The sequence below is a fragment of the Larimichthys crocea genome, chromosome II (genome assembly GCF_000972845.2).
Source record: "Larimichthys crocea isolate SSNF chromosome II, L_crocea_2.0, whole genome shotgun sequence".
NCBI lineage: Eukaryota > Metazoa > Chordata > Actinopteri > Sciaenidae > Larimichthys > Larimichthys crocea.
This window is the reverse complement of record NC_040012.1, coordinates 4,493,844-4,513,540: the sequence shown is the minus strand read 5'-3', so window position 1 is coordinate 4,513,540 and position 19,697 is coordinate 4,493,844. Positions and strand designations below refer to the sequence as shown.

Here is a 19,697-nt window from a genome sequence, read left to right as displayed (position 1 = left end):
CCCCATCAACCACCTCCACCCTATTCTAAACAAGGCACTATGCAAACTGTGCAGACTGAGGAAGCACCATCTCCACATCTTGCAGTGAGGAAACATCGAGGCAGGTGAAAAAATAGTAAAATAACAAAAAAAAAATAAGTGTATAATACTGACTGTTCCTGAATCTTTAATAGAGACTAGGGCCAGCAGTAGCTCAGCCCGTGGGGACTTGGTTTTGGGACCGGAGGGTGTGTGAGGAAGTGCAAACTCCCTCACTGTTTGCTGTATCCTATACATTTTTAATCGTTTACCTGGTACCCTATTTATGGAGGCTAAAAGTCGGTGGGTTTTGTTTTGATTGGAAGATGGAACGGGCGGAAATATTTCAGTTAAGTTAAATTGTTAATGTTGTACATTTATTAGATTAGTTCTGAATGTACAGTCGTCCCTCGCTATATTGCGGTTCACTTTTCGCAGACTCACTGTTTCGCGGATTTTTTTAGTGTAATTTTGCATGCTTTTATTTTTACAGCATACTGTACAGTATGAACGCGCATTGTGTTCTGCGTCCGAAATTGAACCGAAAACTTACTTCCCGGATTTCGTTTATTGCGGGTTATTTTTAGAACGTATCCCCCGCGATAAACAAGGGAACACTGTACTGTTTTGTTTGTTTGTTTGTTTATACTGGATAATTTAATATGTATTTGATGGGACAAAGATATCAAGGAAATTATGTTTTTTTTTTGTTAATCGTGTCTGTTGTTCCTTTCACAGATCTACTCTGATTTGAACTGGAGAGAAGGCCTGTCAGAGTATATATGTGTTGAGAATGTTTTTGTTTTGTATGCTATGGGAAGAGGAGCACCCCATTTGTCTTTGTTATAAGAAGAAGACTTTTATTTTGAAAAGACCACCTTTATTTTGATAGGAGAATAAAAGTCAACCCCCTGGCCTCCTGGTGATGTTTGTGTGACCTCTCTTTACAACAGGGAGGCTGGTTCAAGTCCCAGTATGGGACAAAAGTTAAGGTGCCAGTTCACCTCCTGTCCTTTGAGCAAGGCACCGACACAACCACCATCCACATTTACATGTGTGTGTACATAAACATGTGTCTCCATCAACATACCTCATCTTCAGACTCGTTGTGGGGCACAGAGAAGCAGTTGGTCACCTCGATGCTGTGCTTGTCAATGGTTCCTGAGGACAGACATTGACGAGCAGTTAGTGTTAAAACTGATGACGAGCCTTTACCGTTTAACGACGACGCTAATAATAATATTAATCACTGATAGCTACGTGGTATAACATGCTCATAAAAGGCTGAATGAGTTTTACTGTTTTTGTTTTAACATCCAGCTGCTACAGCTGATGCTAACTGTGGCTAACGTTAGCCGGAGCATGCGTTAGCAGCGTTAGCACGGTTAGCTCGCCGTCGCCGGTTCCATCATCGGACAAACCGCCGCCCGGACAAACGAACAGACACACGGACACTCTGCTCACCCAGCAAGGTCCCGATCACACGGCTCGCTCCCTCGTTTCTCCGCTCGTAAGAGTCGCAGATAGAAGCGAGAACGACGGGGTGAATCTTCACCACTGGCCCGTACACCGACATGTTGGAAAAAAGGATGAAAGGACCCGGCGTCAGGGAGCAAGTACACCGCCACCCAGAGGCCGGAGGCCGGATTCTACGGTGGCCCTGAACTGCAAAACACAATAGCAAATTCAAAAACACAATAGCAAATCATAAAACACAATAGCAAATTCAAAAACACAATAGCAAATCATAAAACACAATAGCAAATCAAAAAACACAATAGCAAATTCAAAGTCCGTCCTTTAACTGGAAGGACCTGGTTTAGATGTTTTCAAAATATGAGCGCTGTTATCTTTCTGAATTTGCTGTTCTTTTTTTGATTTGCTGTTGGTTTTGCACTTCAGGGCCACCGTAGGATACACATGGAGGAACACGACGCTGATTAATAATGATGAAGTTACTGAGACTTTAATGATGCATGACTGGTGGGGTCAGATTATTAATTAATTCACTAATTAAAAGGTTTTCTTGCAGGAATCTTGCCATGAAAACATGGCAACTATTTACATTAGATTAGATTAGATTAGATCTTAGATGTAGGAGCTATTTGTGAAGTTAGTCTTTGTTTGTTTAGTTGTAAATTAATTAGCTAATTATGAGTAAGTTTGTTTGATTAAATTAAGTGTTTGCTTATTTGATTAGATTTTTTTTGCTAATATTCTTTGTTATTTGTTTATTTATTATTTGTTTGGGATATTTAGTTGCAGGGTTGGTATTTGGTTATTTTTTGGTAAATGGTCACACTGGCCACTTGAGGTTATTTAGATAGCAGCAAGTTTTTCTTTGTTCTTTTGTTTGTTTTATATTTTGAAATAAATCATCACAAAACGGAGGATTCAGTTTGGACATTCATCTTCTTTTGCCTGCGTTAAACCACATCCCCATGGGCATCAGTGGCCTTTTGATTTTGTTTGGTTTAAGTTAATTTGTTTTTTTATGGACAATGGCACTAATTGATTACTTTATTCATCCCCCCGGCGGGAAATGTACTTGTTACAAGCAGCAGAGGAAAGTGTAGCTACACTACAGATTAGAAAAAAGTAGAAAAGAAAAGACAAAAAAAACAAAACACAAACAAAACATATAAACAGACAGAAATATCTATAACCTACACTAAAAGAAAAAACAATCAACCTTCAAAAACAGAGACGAGGATAAAAGTGGCTGATATATAAACAGAGTATTGTAATGTAAAGTGACCATAGTGTAAGAAATATTGCAAAGAAAGTGACATGATACAAATAATAAATATTATTGCAAGGTGTGACCATAATAAAAATATTACCAAGTAAGTGACCATGATATCAGATCAGAAATATGTATTAATACCGCAGGGAAATGTTGTTTATATAATATAAATTATACATTATATAAAATATTAAATATATATAATAATTATAATATAAATAATAAAATGAAAACATTTAACAACAATAAAATCTATTTCAGAAATATTACATGTATATATATATTTGTGTTCGCCCCCTCATCTGTGCATCAGTGTGTGTGTGTGTGTGTGTGTGTGTGTGTGTGTGTGTGTGCAGATGCAGGCGGAAGGGGAGAGAGCACACGCCGTTGTGGAGCTGAGGCTCGTCTGAGGCGGGCAGGGTTGGTATAGAGGGGGGCTGGGCTGATGACAGCATCCTCCGCCAGCTCAGTGGCTCCACACCTGACTGCCTCCATCAGATGATGCACACAGATGATGATGATGGAGCTCTCCGCGCTGCCGGGTTATCCTGCTGCCACCATTTCGCATGTCCACTCGCCGACACATGTTCTACAAACGCCGTGATCGCCTGCTCTGAATTGGGATTTTATTTATTTATTTATTTTATTGTAATGATTCATCATTCGGCGGATTTAGCGTGAGGAGCTGAGGTCGAGGATCGAGGTGGTCTTTGTTTTTCCTGGAGGAAAAAAAAAAGGCAGTGAGTGGACTGATGCTGCGTCGCTGGTAAACACCAGAAATGGGTGTCATTGAACCAAAGCTACCAATCGCGGTTCGTTCTTGGACCAGATCCTCGTTTTTCTTATGATAAAAACATCTGCACAATCCAGGTCTTTATCATCTACAAGTTGCTACACTGAGCAGGTAAGATTTAGTCTCTTTCTTTAAGCTCGTCTGACATGAATCCACAGGCTTTAGAGGGAGCCTATTGGCCGGCTAACAGGCACCCTATAATAAAGGCTATTTCTGATCCATCCATCAGGCGTAGTGCGTCATCTTCCCTTGTCACCATCAGTCTCTCCTCCTGCGTCCATCCGCCAGTTTTGTCCAATTATCCAAAGACACAGGACTCCATTTTCACTGCACATACATATTTAACTCTCTGACTTATGTGCGACTTATGTAAGAAATCGCAGCAGGCCTGGTTTAACATAAGTGCACTTATACAACACACACCTGCTCCAAAGGTGCTTTATGAAACCTCCAAACCAGGTGAAGTGGCTCTAATGTGCAGATGCAACACTGAGCTCCAGGATTAGACAAAACTGTGATTTCATTCTTCTTCATTTATTTATATTTTTGCTTATTTTGCCTTTAAAATGCTGAAACAGCCAGAGACAGGAAGTCTGTGTGGTAAACAGCACATAGCCTGCAGGCCTTCATGTGGAAGGAGTATCTTAAGAGGAATTAAAGAGACAGACTGACTAAAAAAACTCCAGAGGTTGTATTTCTTTTCAGAAATCATTCATCAGTGAGCGACCGTGACAGATGTGTGTGTCTTCTCTTATATTCCAGGCTTCAGTCAAGCAAACAAATGGTCCAATCAATAGCCACTGGACAGAATTTGCCATAGGGAGGATATCAATAACACGCTAATACACTCGACACACACATAAACAAACACACACACACACAGGCACACATGGCTCTGGAGAACTCGGTCTTCCCCTCCCTCCCGGACTCCCTCTCGCTTCCCGTGGAGGAGAAGGGGGAAGGGGATGATGTGGAAGTGGCCACCGAGGCTACCGCCTCCACCGGAGTCTTCAACCTGTCGGACGAGCTGGGTCACGTCGTCACCACGGAGACGGCACCGTCCCCTCCAGTCAAGGTCAAAAGGTCGTTCCAGGCCAAGCTGGCGGAAAGGGAGGCCACAGCCAATCAGACCAGGAAAAAGATCCAGCCGGAGAAGGAGAGGGGGCGATTCGGGTGGGGTGAGTGAGCCTGCATGTGATTTCCTGTCGTTAATGATGGAATAAATGTCTCATTAACTGACTCCAGAGACTGAATCAACACATACTGTGCACTGTGTGTTGACTGAACTTTTGCACCTCCCTCCCCCGTTTCTCTTGCAAAAGTTGTGAAACTCCTCTAATTTGGACCGTGGTGCAGGGCTTCATCCCTCAGCGACTCTGACAGCCTTGCACATCTTTTTTCATTAGACTTCTCCACCAGCTCTGCGCTTCACTTGCTCCCGTTTCTCTCCTGTATCGCCGTACATCTTTTTGTGAAAAGAAAGAAATATAAACCCTAAATCTTAACACACTGGTTGGACGTTCACTGTTTTGGTGCAAGAACAAGCCAATTCTTTCAAATTAAGCCACAGTGGACCTTTCAAGATCAGAGATATTAAGTTTTGGTGTCACTTTCTCAAAGAGCAAGGGCTCTCTGCATGAAAAATACCATCAGCTGCCTTCAGGGTTGTCCATTAACTGAAGTCCGATGTCGTAGTTCTTCTTCTCTGAGTGTTTGATGATGTTGTCTTGTTGTTCTTCATCTCATCTCTCCTTTCCTGTCTGTTTTCATTTCTGCTATTCCTTCTTCACCAGCCTGACTTTCCCCTGAGCCGTCCCCCGTCACCTTCTTCCGTCTCGACGTTCCTTCATTCAACTCGCATCCTCTGACTGCGGTCAGAGTTGCATCTTCAAAACAACTAAAGCTCTCTGCAGCCTCGTGTGCATCTTTGAAGTTTTCCAAGCAGTTTTACAAAGAGTTTCTTGGAACACAGGGTTATGAAAAGAAGCAGCTGCAGCACCTCAGACTCCCCTAACACCAGCTTCTCTCTCTCTCTCTCTCTCTCTCTCACCCCATCACCTCCATCTCTTTCACCAGCTCGGGCTCGGCGTAAGAGGCAGCGCTACGTGGAGAAGAACGGTCGCTGCAATGTCCAGCACGGTAACATGCGGGAGACGTACCGCTACCTGACGGACATCTTCACCACGCTGGTGGACCTCAATTGGCGCTGCTCGCTCTTCGTGTTCGTCATGGCCTACGCCGTCACATGGCTCTTCTTCGGGGCCATCTGGTACCTCATAGCCTACTGTAGGTAAGACTGTTGAGCAAGTTTATTTATTTAGATGTCTGAGAGCCTTTGTATGGTCAATACAACCAGTCATGTGTGGCTTAACCCATACAAACACTGAAGTAAGTTTTAGAGGCCCTGGTAGGCCGATTATGTTTAGTCAGTCTTTACGCTAAGCACAGATAATGTATGAGAGTGGTATTGATCTTCGCATCAAACTCTTGGCAATAAAAGAAAGTGACTAATCATATCTCCCAAATTAAATGATCACAAAGCACCGCTACCTTTTCAGCTACTCAGAGATGGAGGATGATGTTTGCGACCGAGTGACCGGCATCGCAAGACATTTCTGCAAACGGAGGCAAAAACAACACGGCAGATGACGAAGCAGTATTAATATTACAGCGTATCTCATCGTGATGTGTTACCTCTTCACAAGAGATGCGTCTGCTGGATCCAAGCTCTAATTAACTAACGTATTCGTCTCGTAAAAAAATCGCGACCTCTTTGGATCGATTATTCCGGGGGGGATTGGGGGAGGGGGGACACCTTAAGCTGTGCCAGAGAGAGCTGTCGGTGTTGCTTGGTCACCAACACCGGTCAATAAAAGTCATAGATTATATAAATGACTTAACACCACTTTCATTAATTAGCTCTCCATCTCTGGCTGGAGTTGTGTTAATCAGGGACATTAGCCTGTGTAGTGAGTAGTTTGAATCTGCGGACTCGTCTTAGTGGGACTGCACTTGAAAAAGCAGCAGCATGTGATGATATACGATGGAAAAAGTTTCTGCAGCATGGAGACAAAGTGACGGCATGAACGTTTAACGGTTAATCTTTATGGCATGCATGAGGAGCAGGATTACTTTGCATTCATTACAAGAATTAGCTGAGAGGAGATTGTGACTATAAAGGGAGAGATGAGCCGACATATATTTCTACACCTCCGTTCTTAAAATATAAATCTTCTCGCTCTCTGTCTATTTTTCCCTCTTGACACCCACTTTGTCACCTACCCTCCCCTTCCCTTTCTCACACCTTCTCCTTCTTCTTCTTCCCAAGGGGTGATCTGGACCATCTGGAGGATGAGACGTGGACGCCGTGCGTCAACAACGTCAACGGCTTCATCTCGGCCTTCCTCTTCTCCATCGAGACGGAGACGACCATTGGCTACGGTCACCGCGTCATCACGGACCAGTGTCCGGTGGGCACCATGCTGCTGCTGCTGCAAGCTATACTGGGCTCAATGGTCAACGCCTTCATGGTGAGCTCCAGAAGCTGGCTCATGACTGAGAAATCATAAATGATCAGATTCAGATATGTTTTGTTATAGATATTATAGATAAAGAAACATATTGTGTTAATTTGAAGAATATAAAATATCTAATGGAGAATTTTACTTCTAAATCAAAATTTTGAATATTTTGTTACGAAACCTGAACATTTCAGGACAGAATCATATATGGTGATTATCATATTTAACTAATATATTATAACACATCACTTTGGTGAGGATTTATCTAATATTTACTGTATGTGAGTTGTAAGTTGTGTTTGCAGATCTGCACTTATAGCAATAGACTTTTTTCACAGCAGCCATTTCGACATGAAATATTAGGGTTGATTCAGATGTTACCAATGATACTAATTATGGTTCAGTTCCATTCAGGTCAAACAGAGTCAGGGTGCTGCTGTGGTGCATGTTGGCATCCAAGTGGTAACCTCTGTGGCTGGGAAATGAAGCCAATGCCTAAGAGTCTCCATAAGTCCCCATGTTTCACAGCAGAAATAAACATGTTTACAGCCTGGTACAAAAAACAGTTTTGGTCTCTGTAGCTAATTTCCCCGTTCATGACAACTGTACTGAGGGTGAATTTATATACAACTCACCTGTTCACATTATATCAAGGCTTCTTAAAGTTATGCAGGATTAACAGCATGACACTCTGACTGAGAGAAAGGTTACAGCTGGCTTAGAGCACCCAGGCGTCATTCAGTCCACCTCAGGTCCACCAATGATCCATGTCTTTGCCGATATTTAGATTATAGAGGGGAGGCAGCGCTGCATATTTTCAGTGGAAACCTGTGAGTGACTCAAGCGCTGTCCATTCTTCATAGTCATTGATTGGCTCACTGGAAAGTCTCTGCAGCAATAAATAGAAAGGAACCTTTTAATTAGTATCATTGGAAACCTGCGTTGACCCGACTATTACCTGTCTTAAATGGCTGCTGTGGAAAAAGGTCTGTTGTCGGACCTGCTGTGGCACATCAGCAGGTTCAAGGAAAATAAAAATCAGGAATACGCTTTCCGATTCCGATGATCCAATTCCGCCTCGCCTTTGTGACAAGCAAAGCTTACAGTTTGACCTGAGTCGGTCTGATTAGAGGGAAGCCTCCTGTCAGTTCAGCTATACACATTTTTTATTACCACGCAGACGGAGTGACGCTGATTCGGTGCAGATGGTGTGCCTCCTGCAAAAAAGAATATTTACTTTCAAAGTGCTGATGAAGCTGGATTTTTCCCGCGCAGTAAGCACTCTTTTGATGAGGGCGAATACACACACCGGCGTCCAAGTGGAGTCATGTTTATGCATGTTCTCTGGCTGGAAAAATGCCATATTACTAAGTGGTTGGAAATGTGGGATGTTTTACTATGCATATTAAAAGAATCTGAGGTTAATTCAAGAGTCACTTCTGTTTTTGGACATTTCAAACCGAGAAAAGGAAGCAGTATCGAAGAAACGCTGTTTGTATTCAGCGCTCATAATTAATGTTTACAGCTGTACGGTCTGCATTAATTACAACAAAGAAGATAAGTCATTTTTCAATAGTCCTCTGCTTTGCCAGTTATTCTAAATGTCTGAGCCTTTTTCCACCCGCTCTGTGTGTCTGTGAGTTTACAGCAGAGTTTGTTTAACCTCTCCTTTAACCTTTAAAACCTCCTCTCTCTCTGTGTGCAGGTCGGCTGTATGTTTGTGAAGATCTCACAGCCCAACAAACGGGCGGAGACGCTGGTGTTCTCCAAACACGCCGTCATCTCTCTAAGAGACGACAAGCTCTGTCTGATGTTCAGGGTGGGCGACCTTCGGAGCTCTCACATCGTCGGGGCCAACATGAGGGCAAAGCTCATCAAGTCCAAACAGACTCAGGAGGGTGAGAAAGACTCACGGAGTTACATATTGGACTGCTTTTAGACAGGCAATCCTTTTTCTCACCTCCCGTTTTGTCGCCTCCTTCAGGTGAGTTCATCCCGCTGGACCAGACAGACATCAGCGTGGGCTTCGAGACGGGCGACGATCGTCTCTTCTTGGTCTCGCCGCTGGTGATCTCCCACGAGATCGACGCACATTCGCCCTTCTGGGACATGTCGCAGTCCCAGCTGGAGAAGGAGGACTTTGAGATCGTGGTCATCCTGGAGGGGATGGTGGAGGCAACCGGTGAGGAATGGGTCAATACTGTATAAAGTAATGACGACACAACCACTGGCATTATTTATCTGTCTCTGATAAATCATTTGCTAGTGCTCCATGTTAACAGCTGACTGGTATTTAAAAACAGAGCTGGATGAATAGATATTTTTAAAGGTTATACAATGAAACCTGGTCGTTTTTGTGCACAGGACATATGGAATAATCACGAAATACGACATAAAAATAGCAGAGCAGGAATGCATTTCCATGTTTGCATAATGATGTGAAAATGTGGGCGACGGAAAAACCAGATGCTGCTGAAAAATCAGCGTGCGGCGAAGCTGGAAAGAAAAATAAATGTGGCTTTACTGAGCTGATGATAATTACATTTTTCTAAAATGTATCAAGCTGCAGGCGATATGAATTATACCGTAAACAATATGTTGTTACTCAGGGGGTTTTATATGATTGGATGTAGGCGATCCTGTGATTCAAAATGTTATGAAATATATAAACTTACAGTAACCGCAGAGGACTGCACGGGTAATAATACCTCGCAATTTAATTTGACTCTAAAGTTCTAATGGACACTGTGTTGTAAATGCATGTTTGGCTGCAACAACAAGAACTGAGCATTAGGAAATTAATCTTGCAGATGCATGCAACTATATGATATTACAGTAATACCATCACTGTTTTTTTTTTTTTTACAGAAAGCAAACGCTCTCCAAAAGTGTCCATTAGAAAATGAAATCCTCCCTCCAGGATGTCTGTCGGTTTGAGAGCTCTCCGTCTCTCCTCCGTCTCTCGGGAAGCTTTTAGAGCCTTGTGATGTTTGTGATTACGCCGGGAAATGTACATATATTTTTAGGCGAGAGCGAACATCGCGTTGTGTAACAGGGAGAACAAAAAGCAGAGAGTAATGACCGGAGGGAAGCGATCTTTTGAGGACACGTGGATGTTTTTTGTGTTCTTATACTTGATGTTCTCGTTGCTTTACCGTTGACTAAATAATCTATAATATTTTATAGTGTTGTAAGACATCATGTGCGTCTGCATCCATCCACATATGTGTCAGTGAACACACATCTGCCCTCGAGCAAGGCACTGACACCATATGCACTTGATAATTCATCCGTTAAATGCCGCACACTAAATGCAATACTATTGGATTTGGTTTGGGACTCAGACATATTTTAGTTTTAATCTCTGAAAGCTCAAAACACCCACCCAGACTCGACAGGGTTTACTGAATTTATCAAAACCATAAGCACTTTGGATTTACAGTACACTGAGTGGGAAAATCATTCACACCAGCCGGGCAACACATTATCTGTGCTCGTAAATCCCCTCAGAGATGACATGTTTAGAAGCAGAGTTTGACACCTGTGTGATATTTATGGCTGTATTCCATGTTGTTGGCTGCGTCGACTTGTCTTAAAAACTACAAAATCCAAACACAGAGTCTGGCAGGAACAATTATCCAGTTACCTGCACCCCCTGAAACGTTCTGGACAGGTCATGTTTATCTCTTTTGATTTTTTTACGGCCTCCTCGTATCGCCTTGTGTCAAATTCATTCTGAGAGGATAATATACTCACCTGTTCCTCGCCGTTTGGCAGGAATTCAGGGTATCGGAGCTATTCATGATGTGTCTCCGCGAGGTAAAGGTGGCCTCTCTGCCTACTCCAAATATTGATTCCCTGAGTCAGACTGCTGTGGGGAGTTACAAAGAAGTAGCTGACAGTCATAACTCGGCTGCGGAGAATATTCATATAAAGACAGCCTGCCAATTAAATTGTTGCACAGACGATGCGAGTGGTTTTTTACTCTGATGTGTCACGAGCAGTGAATTCATGTGTTCACTGTGTGCGCAGGGATGACGTGCCAGGCGAGGAGCTCCTATCTAGCGGAGGAGGTGATGTGGGGTCACCGGTTTAGCCCGATGATGTCACTGGCGGAGGGCTTCTTCGACATTGACTACGGAGCCTTTCACCACACGTTTGAGGTAAGATCCATCGAGGCTGATAGTCAAAACTGGGTGAGCTGTTTCATAGGATAAGGCTCAAACTGTGTGTAAACCTCTCAGGACAGACGCACCACGTAATACCATGCTCAGACATCGTGTAAACTTGGAGTAAAGAAAAACTGGAACAACTTTTGCTGTTCTCCCTATTCCTGTCTCCACCTACATGTGTAAACAACAGCTGAATTTCTCACACTTGCTCTCCCGGGGTTGTTGAAAGGCATGCTGGGAAATGCAGGAACTTGTGGTTATTTTGGTAGGTACAAAAAAAAATTAAAAAAACACAGCATGGACCAGTGCCACACACCGAGGCGTTAATCACCTATGCCTTATACAAATGCACACAATACAGAAATATAATAACAATGTCTGACTCTATTTGAAACTGTTATGATCCTGTTCATGTTGCATTCTGACTTCTGTCAGTGACTTTCTATAGAAGTATCGACTTGTAGAAATATACAAACAAAGTACAACATTTAAAGTTTGGTGGCACATGGCTCTTTTCATATGTAACAAAATCCACCCACCAGCACATCTAAAGCTCACTAACGAACACATTATATCTGATTTGACACATGGTTTGACTTAGGGACTATTTTCTTTACTGCTCGCGAAAGCCACTGCTCCCTTTACACTTCACAGTTTTTACATGGATTAAACAAACATGTAATGAGTCGTCTTTAGAGGTGCCAGTAGTTAAGAGTTTGTTACCTTTAGATAGAGCCAGGCTAGCAGTTGCCCTCTGTTCCCAGTCTTTGTGCTAAGCTAAGCTCATCAACTGCAACTGCAGCTTCACATTAACTGTACCGACATAAATGCAGTATCGATTTTTTTTATATGAAGAACTACTTCTTAAACTAGTACTTCTCAAACTTTTACGCTCCACACTTCTCTTCTTAATATTTCCTGCTTGGAAGCCAGATTGCAGTGATTTTTCACTTACTATCTTGCCATTAAATTTGAGTATTTTGGTAGTATAATATGTTTTTATTTCATTTTTAAAAAACATTTCTCCATGAACCAGTAGAGAGAAGTCGAGTACTACCTGTAGCACATGCACCATAATTTGAGAACCATTGTTTTAAAGTAACATATAACTCCAGGAATCTGCTTCTTGGCTTCTTCATCATCATGTTTCCCCTCCTTCAAGGTGGTCACACCCTCCTGCTCGGCACGAGAGCTCTCATTGGCGGCGGCCAGACTCGACGCTCACCTCTACTGGTCCATCTCCAGCAGGCTGGATGAAGAACCCACTCTGACCAACCAGGCGGCCAAGCAACCGGACAGCGGCTCGGCCAACAGCAAAGGAGGGGAGCCGACCTTCATCGTGGGAGAGATGACGGACATCCAGGAGCAAACGGGACTGGGCGAGCTGAACGGCAGCGTCGCCACCGACCAATCGGAATCCGAGGCCTAGGACAGAGAATGTTTACAAAGACGTTCAGTATATCACCACCACACCACGTTAGTGTTAGCAGATCTTTTCTTTCAAAGCAAACGAGTAGTTTCATGAAGCTCAATTCTACATATGCCATATCTTATGTTACCACATGAAGGAGTTTATTTCTTTGTCTTATTTCTATGTTGATCTTTGTTACAAGTGTACTGTATGTGCGATATCTAATTTTTTCAATCTGTTGTGTCAGCTCCAATCACCCTGGCCTATATCTACATTTAAATGACAATACTATGCTTTAGACGGGGGTCAACAATAGTACATCCTGCAGACCGAGGCAGGTAGAGGTCATTAGTTTCGACAAGGTGACACGGTGTTTGTTTGTGCACATCGTGGGATTGTTCACATTTAAAAAATAAATTAAAAATAGGTACAGTGCATAGACGCTTTAATGTCACCTGTGCATGAATATCACTAGATGATATTGAGGTATAGACCGAAATTGTAGTAACCTCAAAATTTCTTTAGATGCGAAGATTGTTTTGAAGATTCGTTGTGCATCAGGTGTTAACACTTTGGGAAAGTAACACCAGCCCACAGCCGCTGGTATATTTGTCTACTCTGCTAGAAAAAACTTCTGGTAACAAACCAAACGAGTCATTTGGTGCTAGAAAAACATTAGAGAAATCTACAGTGGACAAAGCAGGTTCCCTGCCCTGGTTTAAACCATTTCACTAACACTTCATAAGGGTACAAATCATATACTTAAGTGCATGACGATGATTTAAAGCGGGATGTCTCGTGAACTCACGGTTGCTCACCGTTAAATGATCAAACTTTATTTCAGACCCACGTGTTTGCTCAGCAGAGCTCAACATGTTCTCACAAATATCATCAAAGTGTTCGCACATACATAACAAACGTAAATACATGTTTACGTCACTGGAATCTATTGTTGACTTCAGCAACAAGAATTCATGATACATCCAGCTTTAAACCATTAGTCATGCATTAAGTATATGCTTTATTTGATTTCGAGCATTATGTTTGTGGCATAACATCAGGCTGAAATCTGCTGTTTTGCTGCCCTCTCTGGTCAAAATGATCTCTGTTGCACCTTTAACCACACCCAGCAGTGATGCCACCAGGTCCTGAAGTACACCTGTTAAAGTAAAGTCAAACCACCAGAGGTCAGCACAAAAGCAAAAGCTTTTCAGGGAGCGTAAACGTTTCTCTTTAATAACACTAATATGACTTTGCTGACATTCCTAGCTGCACTTTCACATCATGGTGAAAAAGGTATCTAAAAACCTTTAACGTAGAGACGGTCCAACACTCGAGTGTGTCTGTGTTTTTCTTTTTTTTCGTTTCACGTACGACGTGTGTAGCACAAGGATTATCTCTATTTTGTCTTTTGTCCCCAGCCAAGTAGAAATTAAAAGCACAACAGTGTCCTGCTCAGTTCAGCCCAAACACCTGCTTCTGCTGCTGCGTATACATGTGGCCATTTTTACTTGATGTTTTTAATATTTAATATAACACTAATCTATTAGAATTAATAAACTGCATTATATTCCAGACCGACTGTGTCAGATTGTGTCATATCCTGTATCATAGATATGATACAGCCTCCTGTAGCCTCCTATATAATTTTTAATGCCCTGCATGTATGTACTGTTCATCTTAAAGCTTTCAAATCGCTGTTCAGGAATATAATTTGAATTGAGTGAGATTAATTGATCCAAAGATGTCATCTGACAAATGTGTCAGGACACAGAAAAGTGAAAAAAGGCTGAAGGCCTAAACTATATCACAGAGCATAGGCTACAACTATATTAGAATATATTTGTCTGCTCTTTCTTACCACAATTCTTTAATTTAGCAATATTAAATCAATACTGGAACGCAGCCAGTTAAATTTAATCAAGCGCTGTACTTAAGCACAATTTCAAGGCACCTACGCTTCACTTGAGCATTTCCATTTTATGCTGCTGCAGTCTGTACATTCATTTAAAGCTATAGTTACATATTAAACTCAAGGTTTTATGCAGACTGCAGATTTTATGCACATAACAGGAACATTTTTATAAAATATAATTAACTGCTACTCAACATTTACAGCTGCAGTATTAAAACACCGCTCAGACATTATTGATGATAAAACACAGGCAAAGGAGCCACTTCTGCAGTGTTTGTACATATTGTGGTACTGCTACTTTTACTTAAGTCAAACATAAATACTTCTTGACCTGTATAAAAAACACATAAACAGAAGCAGTATGGAGAATCTACCTAATATTATTTGTGTTCTCCAAAATTATTAGACGCACAAATGAGGAGAACCTACTGTATTAATCATTAGGTTACTCATTAGACTGCTTTCTAGTACAACTGTATTTATTGACCTCAAAAAAAGATTTGCACCTTGAGCTAATGAAATCTACAATTTTGTCCAATTGAACCTGGTAAGATTTTTATGTTATGTAGTAAAAGAAGTGGAGGATAGAAGAAGAAGAAAGACTTCAGATGATTGAAATGATCAGATGAGTAAAAGGAGCAATAACACAATAAAGAAATAATGATATATAGTAAAAGTCCTGCTTTTAAATAAAAAAAGTACTTAAAGCAAATGTACTATTTAATGGTTGTTGTCATTGTTATTATTTACATATACCATTATAATATGCACAATTGTTATATAGTATATATACATGTATAGCTGTTATATAGTACATTTAGTACTATATGTAGTACGATTTACCTCTGAAATGTAGTAAAGTACAAGAATACAGTGGCATAAAATGTTAAATACAAGTACCTCAGACCTGTATTTAAGTACAGTGCTTAAGTAAATGTACTTAGTTACTTTCCACCATTAGCTCCGTCTGACCTCTTTATGATTTATTTCTTGATGTATCAGAGGAGTCACCTTTTTTAAAAGTGTGATCTCCTGCTCAGTCGTTCTCATTTTGTACAACCAGTGATTACAGCGTAGGTTATTACTTCACTGATGGCCCATACTGAAGTTTTCATCTCGTGCAAAGCCTCGCCATACAATGCATCTCATTATAAATTCAGGGCTGGATTTCAGCACCAGGAGAAGTCAGCATATTGGGTTACTAGGCAGAATCTTGGCTTTAAAAAAAGAAAAGAAAAAGAAATGTCTTTCTCTGTCTTGGCTGCTAGATGGCGATAAAGATCCCATGTTTCCTCCTCCAGCCAGTCACACAGCCCTATTGGTGTGTAATGAGATGGGGTCCCCAACTCAGCTGTCTCCTAGGCAACCGGGGCTGGGGACAGGGAGAGGGCAGAGTGTGTGTGTTTGTGTGTGTGTGTGTGTTTATGTGAATGTGTGTATGTGTGATAATGTGTGTGTTTGAACTGGACCTTCACAACTGATGGGGGAGTTTATGAGGATTGTCAGAGAGTTGACGTGACGTTACAGTTTTGATATTTGTGTAAGAATGGGCGATGATGATGCACAGCAGTGACCTTCAGGTGGAAAAAGAACGAATGCCCTTGACATTGAGAGATAAATCATAAAAGATATTGATGCGTTTGAATTTTTTCTGTCACAATAGAATAAATTCCACTTAGAAATATGAGTTTTAGCGTCTATATAAGTCAGTTTTTGGTCACTAAAGAGGACGAAACTGTGTTTTCTACATCTGGACTTCAGTGTAATGCCGGCTTCCGAAGATATGACGCCCGTCTCAAGCTTTTCACCTCACGTCGTTAGAGATGTCATCGCCGTTTTGTTTTGGGAGTGAAAGGCTAAGTGCGAGTTTAATAGTTTCCAGTGATTTTTCAACTCACCCCAGAGTTGAACCCCACGTGCCATTTCCAAGTTCTAATTATGATTTTAATGAGAGGCTGTTTTGCATGATCCCCGCTGAGCCCGAAATCAATGTTTCTCTTCATGAAAGGAAGTCACGACGATCTTGTTTGAGTCTACACAGACGGTGAACGTTTCAAAAATAGAAGAATTCAAACACACTGACCACCACTTTGTCTGAGGCAGTGCACAAAACTCATCACACATTCTCTATATACAACAACACGCTAATATGACAGCTGTATTACAAATACCAGATCAATACTGGGTCATCATAATAACGTTGCATAATGACTGCTGGTGGCAAACCCTGTTGGTTAAAGCCGCTCTAATCGTTATTTTTATATTAAATATGGATCAAATGACTACATGTAAGGTGAAAGCGATCGCTCATAGTGATTAACACAAGAGGAGGCTCAGATATATCAACTGTACACTACCTGTCCGGCACAAATCAACTGACAGACAATGTTTATAGAGCATTTAGCAGCCAAAGACATTTCAGGAGATGCCAGAAACACAACTCGGAGAGGATTCGAGCGTCGCTCTGTGAACTGCTGGATGTGTAAACTGCTCGCTAACACGTTTGCTGTATGATATCATGGTGATAAAAATGTCAGTGTTGTGTTTACAGCTTGTGGCGCTGGGAAAAAAAAAAAAAAAAAAGCAGCAGCTCCTGTTTAAAATCCTGTGAAGAATGTGGAGATACAGACATATGGAAATGACTGCAATTGAGGAACCTGCAAGAACGACCACAGAGAGGTATTTTCAAAATGATAGAGCAGGTCTGTGATTTGTCCTCTTTTCACTTGTTCACATTCACGACCATTTCCTTCCTGCATGAGGAACATAGTCATCAACCTTCCTCAAGTCTTAAACGACCTAGTCAGATCTTCTCTCCTTCTGAATCACTGATGGGGAAAAAAAAAAACACGCAGCAACACCTCCTGCCTGTGTAATGAGTTCAATCTAAAGTGAGACATTCACCTCCGCTTGACAGCCGCTCTAAGAATAAGCACGACTGAAGCACAACAATCAATTCACGCGCTGAACTTTTTGACAACGTCTCAAATCAGAGCGCAAACAGAGGTTCAGTCAGAGTTCACCATCTGATCCTGGAAGAGGCCTCGTGACGAGATTTTTCTTTCACTGTGTCTATGAGCCCTTTAGTCGATTACATTCAAAAGCAGTAAAACAGAATCAAAAGCCGCCACCCAGTAAAAGTCAACCTGCCATGTGAGCAGAGCTGATATGGGTGTTAGGCCACCCACCGTAGGGGCGCAGCCGGCTGCACGATGCGCCGTGGAAATGGCAAAGTAATTTTTCGTCTGCCAAATGACACAATCCTGTATCGCATCGCCGCAGCAGGCAGATATAAAGTACAGACTGTTTCTAAGTAAATCTCAAGACCACACTCGGTCATGTTCCTGCACAGAGCGGGTGTCAAGGCGGTCGAGATTAAACCCTGATCAGAGCAAAGCGAGTTTTACTCGAGATCAAGACCAAGACCAAGAAATGCAACAACTTGACAGAGAACATGACAAACTAAATAACCTTGAGGCCCTTAAAGTAGCTATTTATAATGCCCCTTGAAAAACTCAATTTGCTGAAGACGATCATGCCACAATTAGGAGAAAATCTGTCAAACATCCATAAAAAATGTTTTTTTTGGTTCTACAAATGCAGAAACAAAGTTGGGATCCATTTCTGCTTGAGAGTCAGAGACAAATTCAGCATGCACGACTAAAAACATCAAAAGCGAACAATGAGGACACCGTATTTATTTATAGACCGATATTTAGCACCTCTTCAAGAAAGTTAAAAGGTACATTTAGATTAAACGAGCTGCTAATTAATAATTCAGCGTCTCTCCGGTAAAATGTTCTGCCAATATTGACCCTTTCTGTGCTCTGGGCCCGGCCTTCGCTTCCCCCCTTTGGGCAGTGGTACTAAAAAAGAAGCACTCAAGCACTATAAGGTACACGAGCATCCACCAAATGACATATGTGATGTTGCCATAGAGATGGGTATTGCTGGCAGTGCTTTGACAATGTGGCAGGGAGCAGGAGAAGAGCTGATACAGTGGTTTGTGTTCAGCAGGTATTCCTGGCTGGCAGCATTTAAAAATGACCAAACATTCAACACAAGGCCGGTGCAGGGAGTGGTGGAATTCAGATTTTATAACGGTCTTTAGTATAATTAGTCAAACAATACGATGATTTTCAGAGGTTTTAAGGAATAAACATCTACATTGGCTCTGTAGTTTGAGCTCGCTTATATGAGGTAGTCAAACCATTTACTTTTCTACACGTCAAATACTGATAGAGATTTTTGTGCACATGCTCTGTTTAACAAGACACAGAAATCTACAATGACTGATTATATTTAAACAACAGATCCTCTTTTTTTATAACAGAATATGAACATTAAAGCCTAAAACTAAAAACCAGAGGAAAAAAGACGTCTGTTGAAGGAAGTCGAACAGGTTTCAGACTAGATTAACCGTAGAGATGTAGTGTTTCGCTCAGGAACGGACTGGCTTTTGGCTTTTGCAGAAGTTCTTACTTCAATTGCTGAAGGATTATCATGGTTCAGCACAGCATCAGCTGAAGCAGGGTAAATAAATTCAATGACATTGATTTGCAGAAAACGCGGATCCATGAAGTCATGGGGGTCATCGTGAAATCTCCTGTCTAAATTTTCTCTAATTGCTTTAAAAGGAGCGTGTCTCAGCCTTTGCTGTGTTATAGGTATGATTTACATCATATTGGATTTAGGATATATAAGTGCTGCTGACACATCAGCCTCTTAATGGTACTTCTTCTAAGTAGCATGTGGGAATTTGTTATTGATCCGTCTTAAACTCTGAATAAGTAAGTGTTAAAAAAAAAACAAACATCTGAACTCGAGTTTCACAGGTTTTGCAGAGCTTTAAACCAAATTAAATATCACCAGTTCAAATAAATAAATCACAATTATCACTTGAGCATCTTCATGTTATTGCAGCTCAAGTCCAGTATGTTGCACTTTATGGGCGAGATTCATAAAAATGATAACCAAACCAACTCTAAAAGGTTTTTAGTTTCATTACACAGCACAGATTTCTCAATTACTGTTATACAGAAATAACAGACCGTTGCCATAAATAACAGGACATTGCCATGGACATAGTTCTCATCATCTGGAGGAACAGAGGATGCAATA

At 41.5% G+C, this 19,697-nt stretch overlaps 2 protein-coding genes across 3 annotated transcripts in view; one reads left to right on the top strand and one right to left on the bottom strand.

The window, feature by feature from the left end:
- The window catches only part of eif3f (eukaryotic translation initiation factor 3, subunit F), a 5,002-nt gene extending 3,341 nt beyond the window's left edge, over window positions 1-1,661 (bottom strand). Inside the window, exons 1-2 of the mRNA XM_010752198.3 lie at window positions 1,483-1,661; window positions 1,109-1,179 (exon numbers count right to left, since the gene is read on the bottom strand). Of these exons, the coding sequence (XP_010750500.1) occupies window positions 1,109-1,179; window positions 1,483-1,594 (183 nt within the window). The 5' untranslated portion in view covers window positions 1,595-1,661. The remainder of the gene's footprint in view (window positions 1-1,108; window positions 1,180-1,482) is intronic.
- Window positions 1,662-3,103: 1,442 nt separating this feature from the next.
- Window positions 3,104-15,243, top strand: kcnj9 (potassium inwardly rectifying channel subfamily J member 9). Of its 2 annotated transcripts, XR_002042601.2 has the most exons (9): window positions 3,104-3,668; window positions 4,320-4,735; window positions 5,634-5,847; window positions 6,886-7,087; window positions 8,784-8,976; window positions 9,063-9,260; window positions 11,111-11,241; window positions 12,413-14,150; window positions 14,386-15,243. XR_002042601.2 is itself a non-coding variant. In XM_019269388.2 (8 exons), exons 2-8 carry the CDS (start codon window positions 4,447-4,449, stop codon window positions 12,677-12,679), a joined length of 1,494 nt encoding a protein of 497 aa, XP_019124933.1. In that variant the 5' UTR covers window positions 3,104-3,668; window positions 4,320-4,446; the 3' UTR covers window positions 12,680-14,238. The 2 variants fall into 2 exon arrangements, 1 of the variants encoding a protein (XP_019124933.1); XM_019269388.2 differs by lacking the exon at window positions 14,386-15,243 and having other exon boundaries at window positions 12,413-14,238.
- Window positions 15,244-19,697: the final 4,454 nt, after the last annotated feature.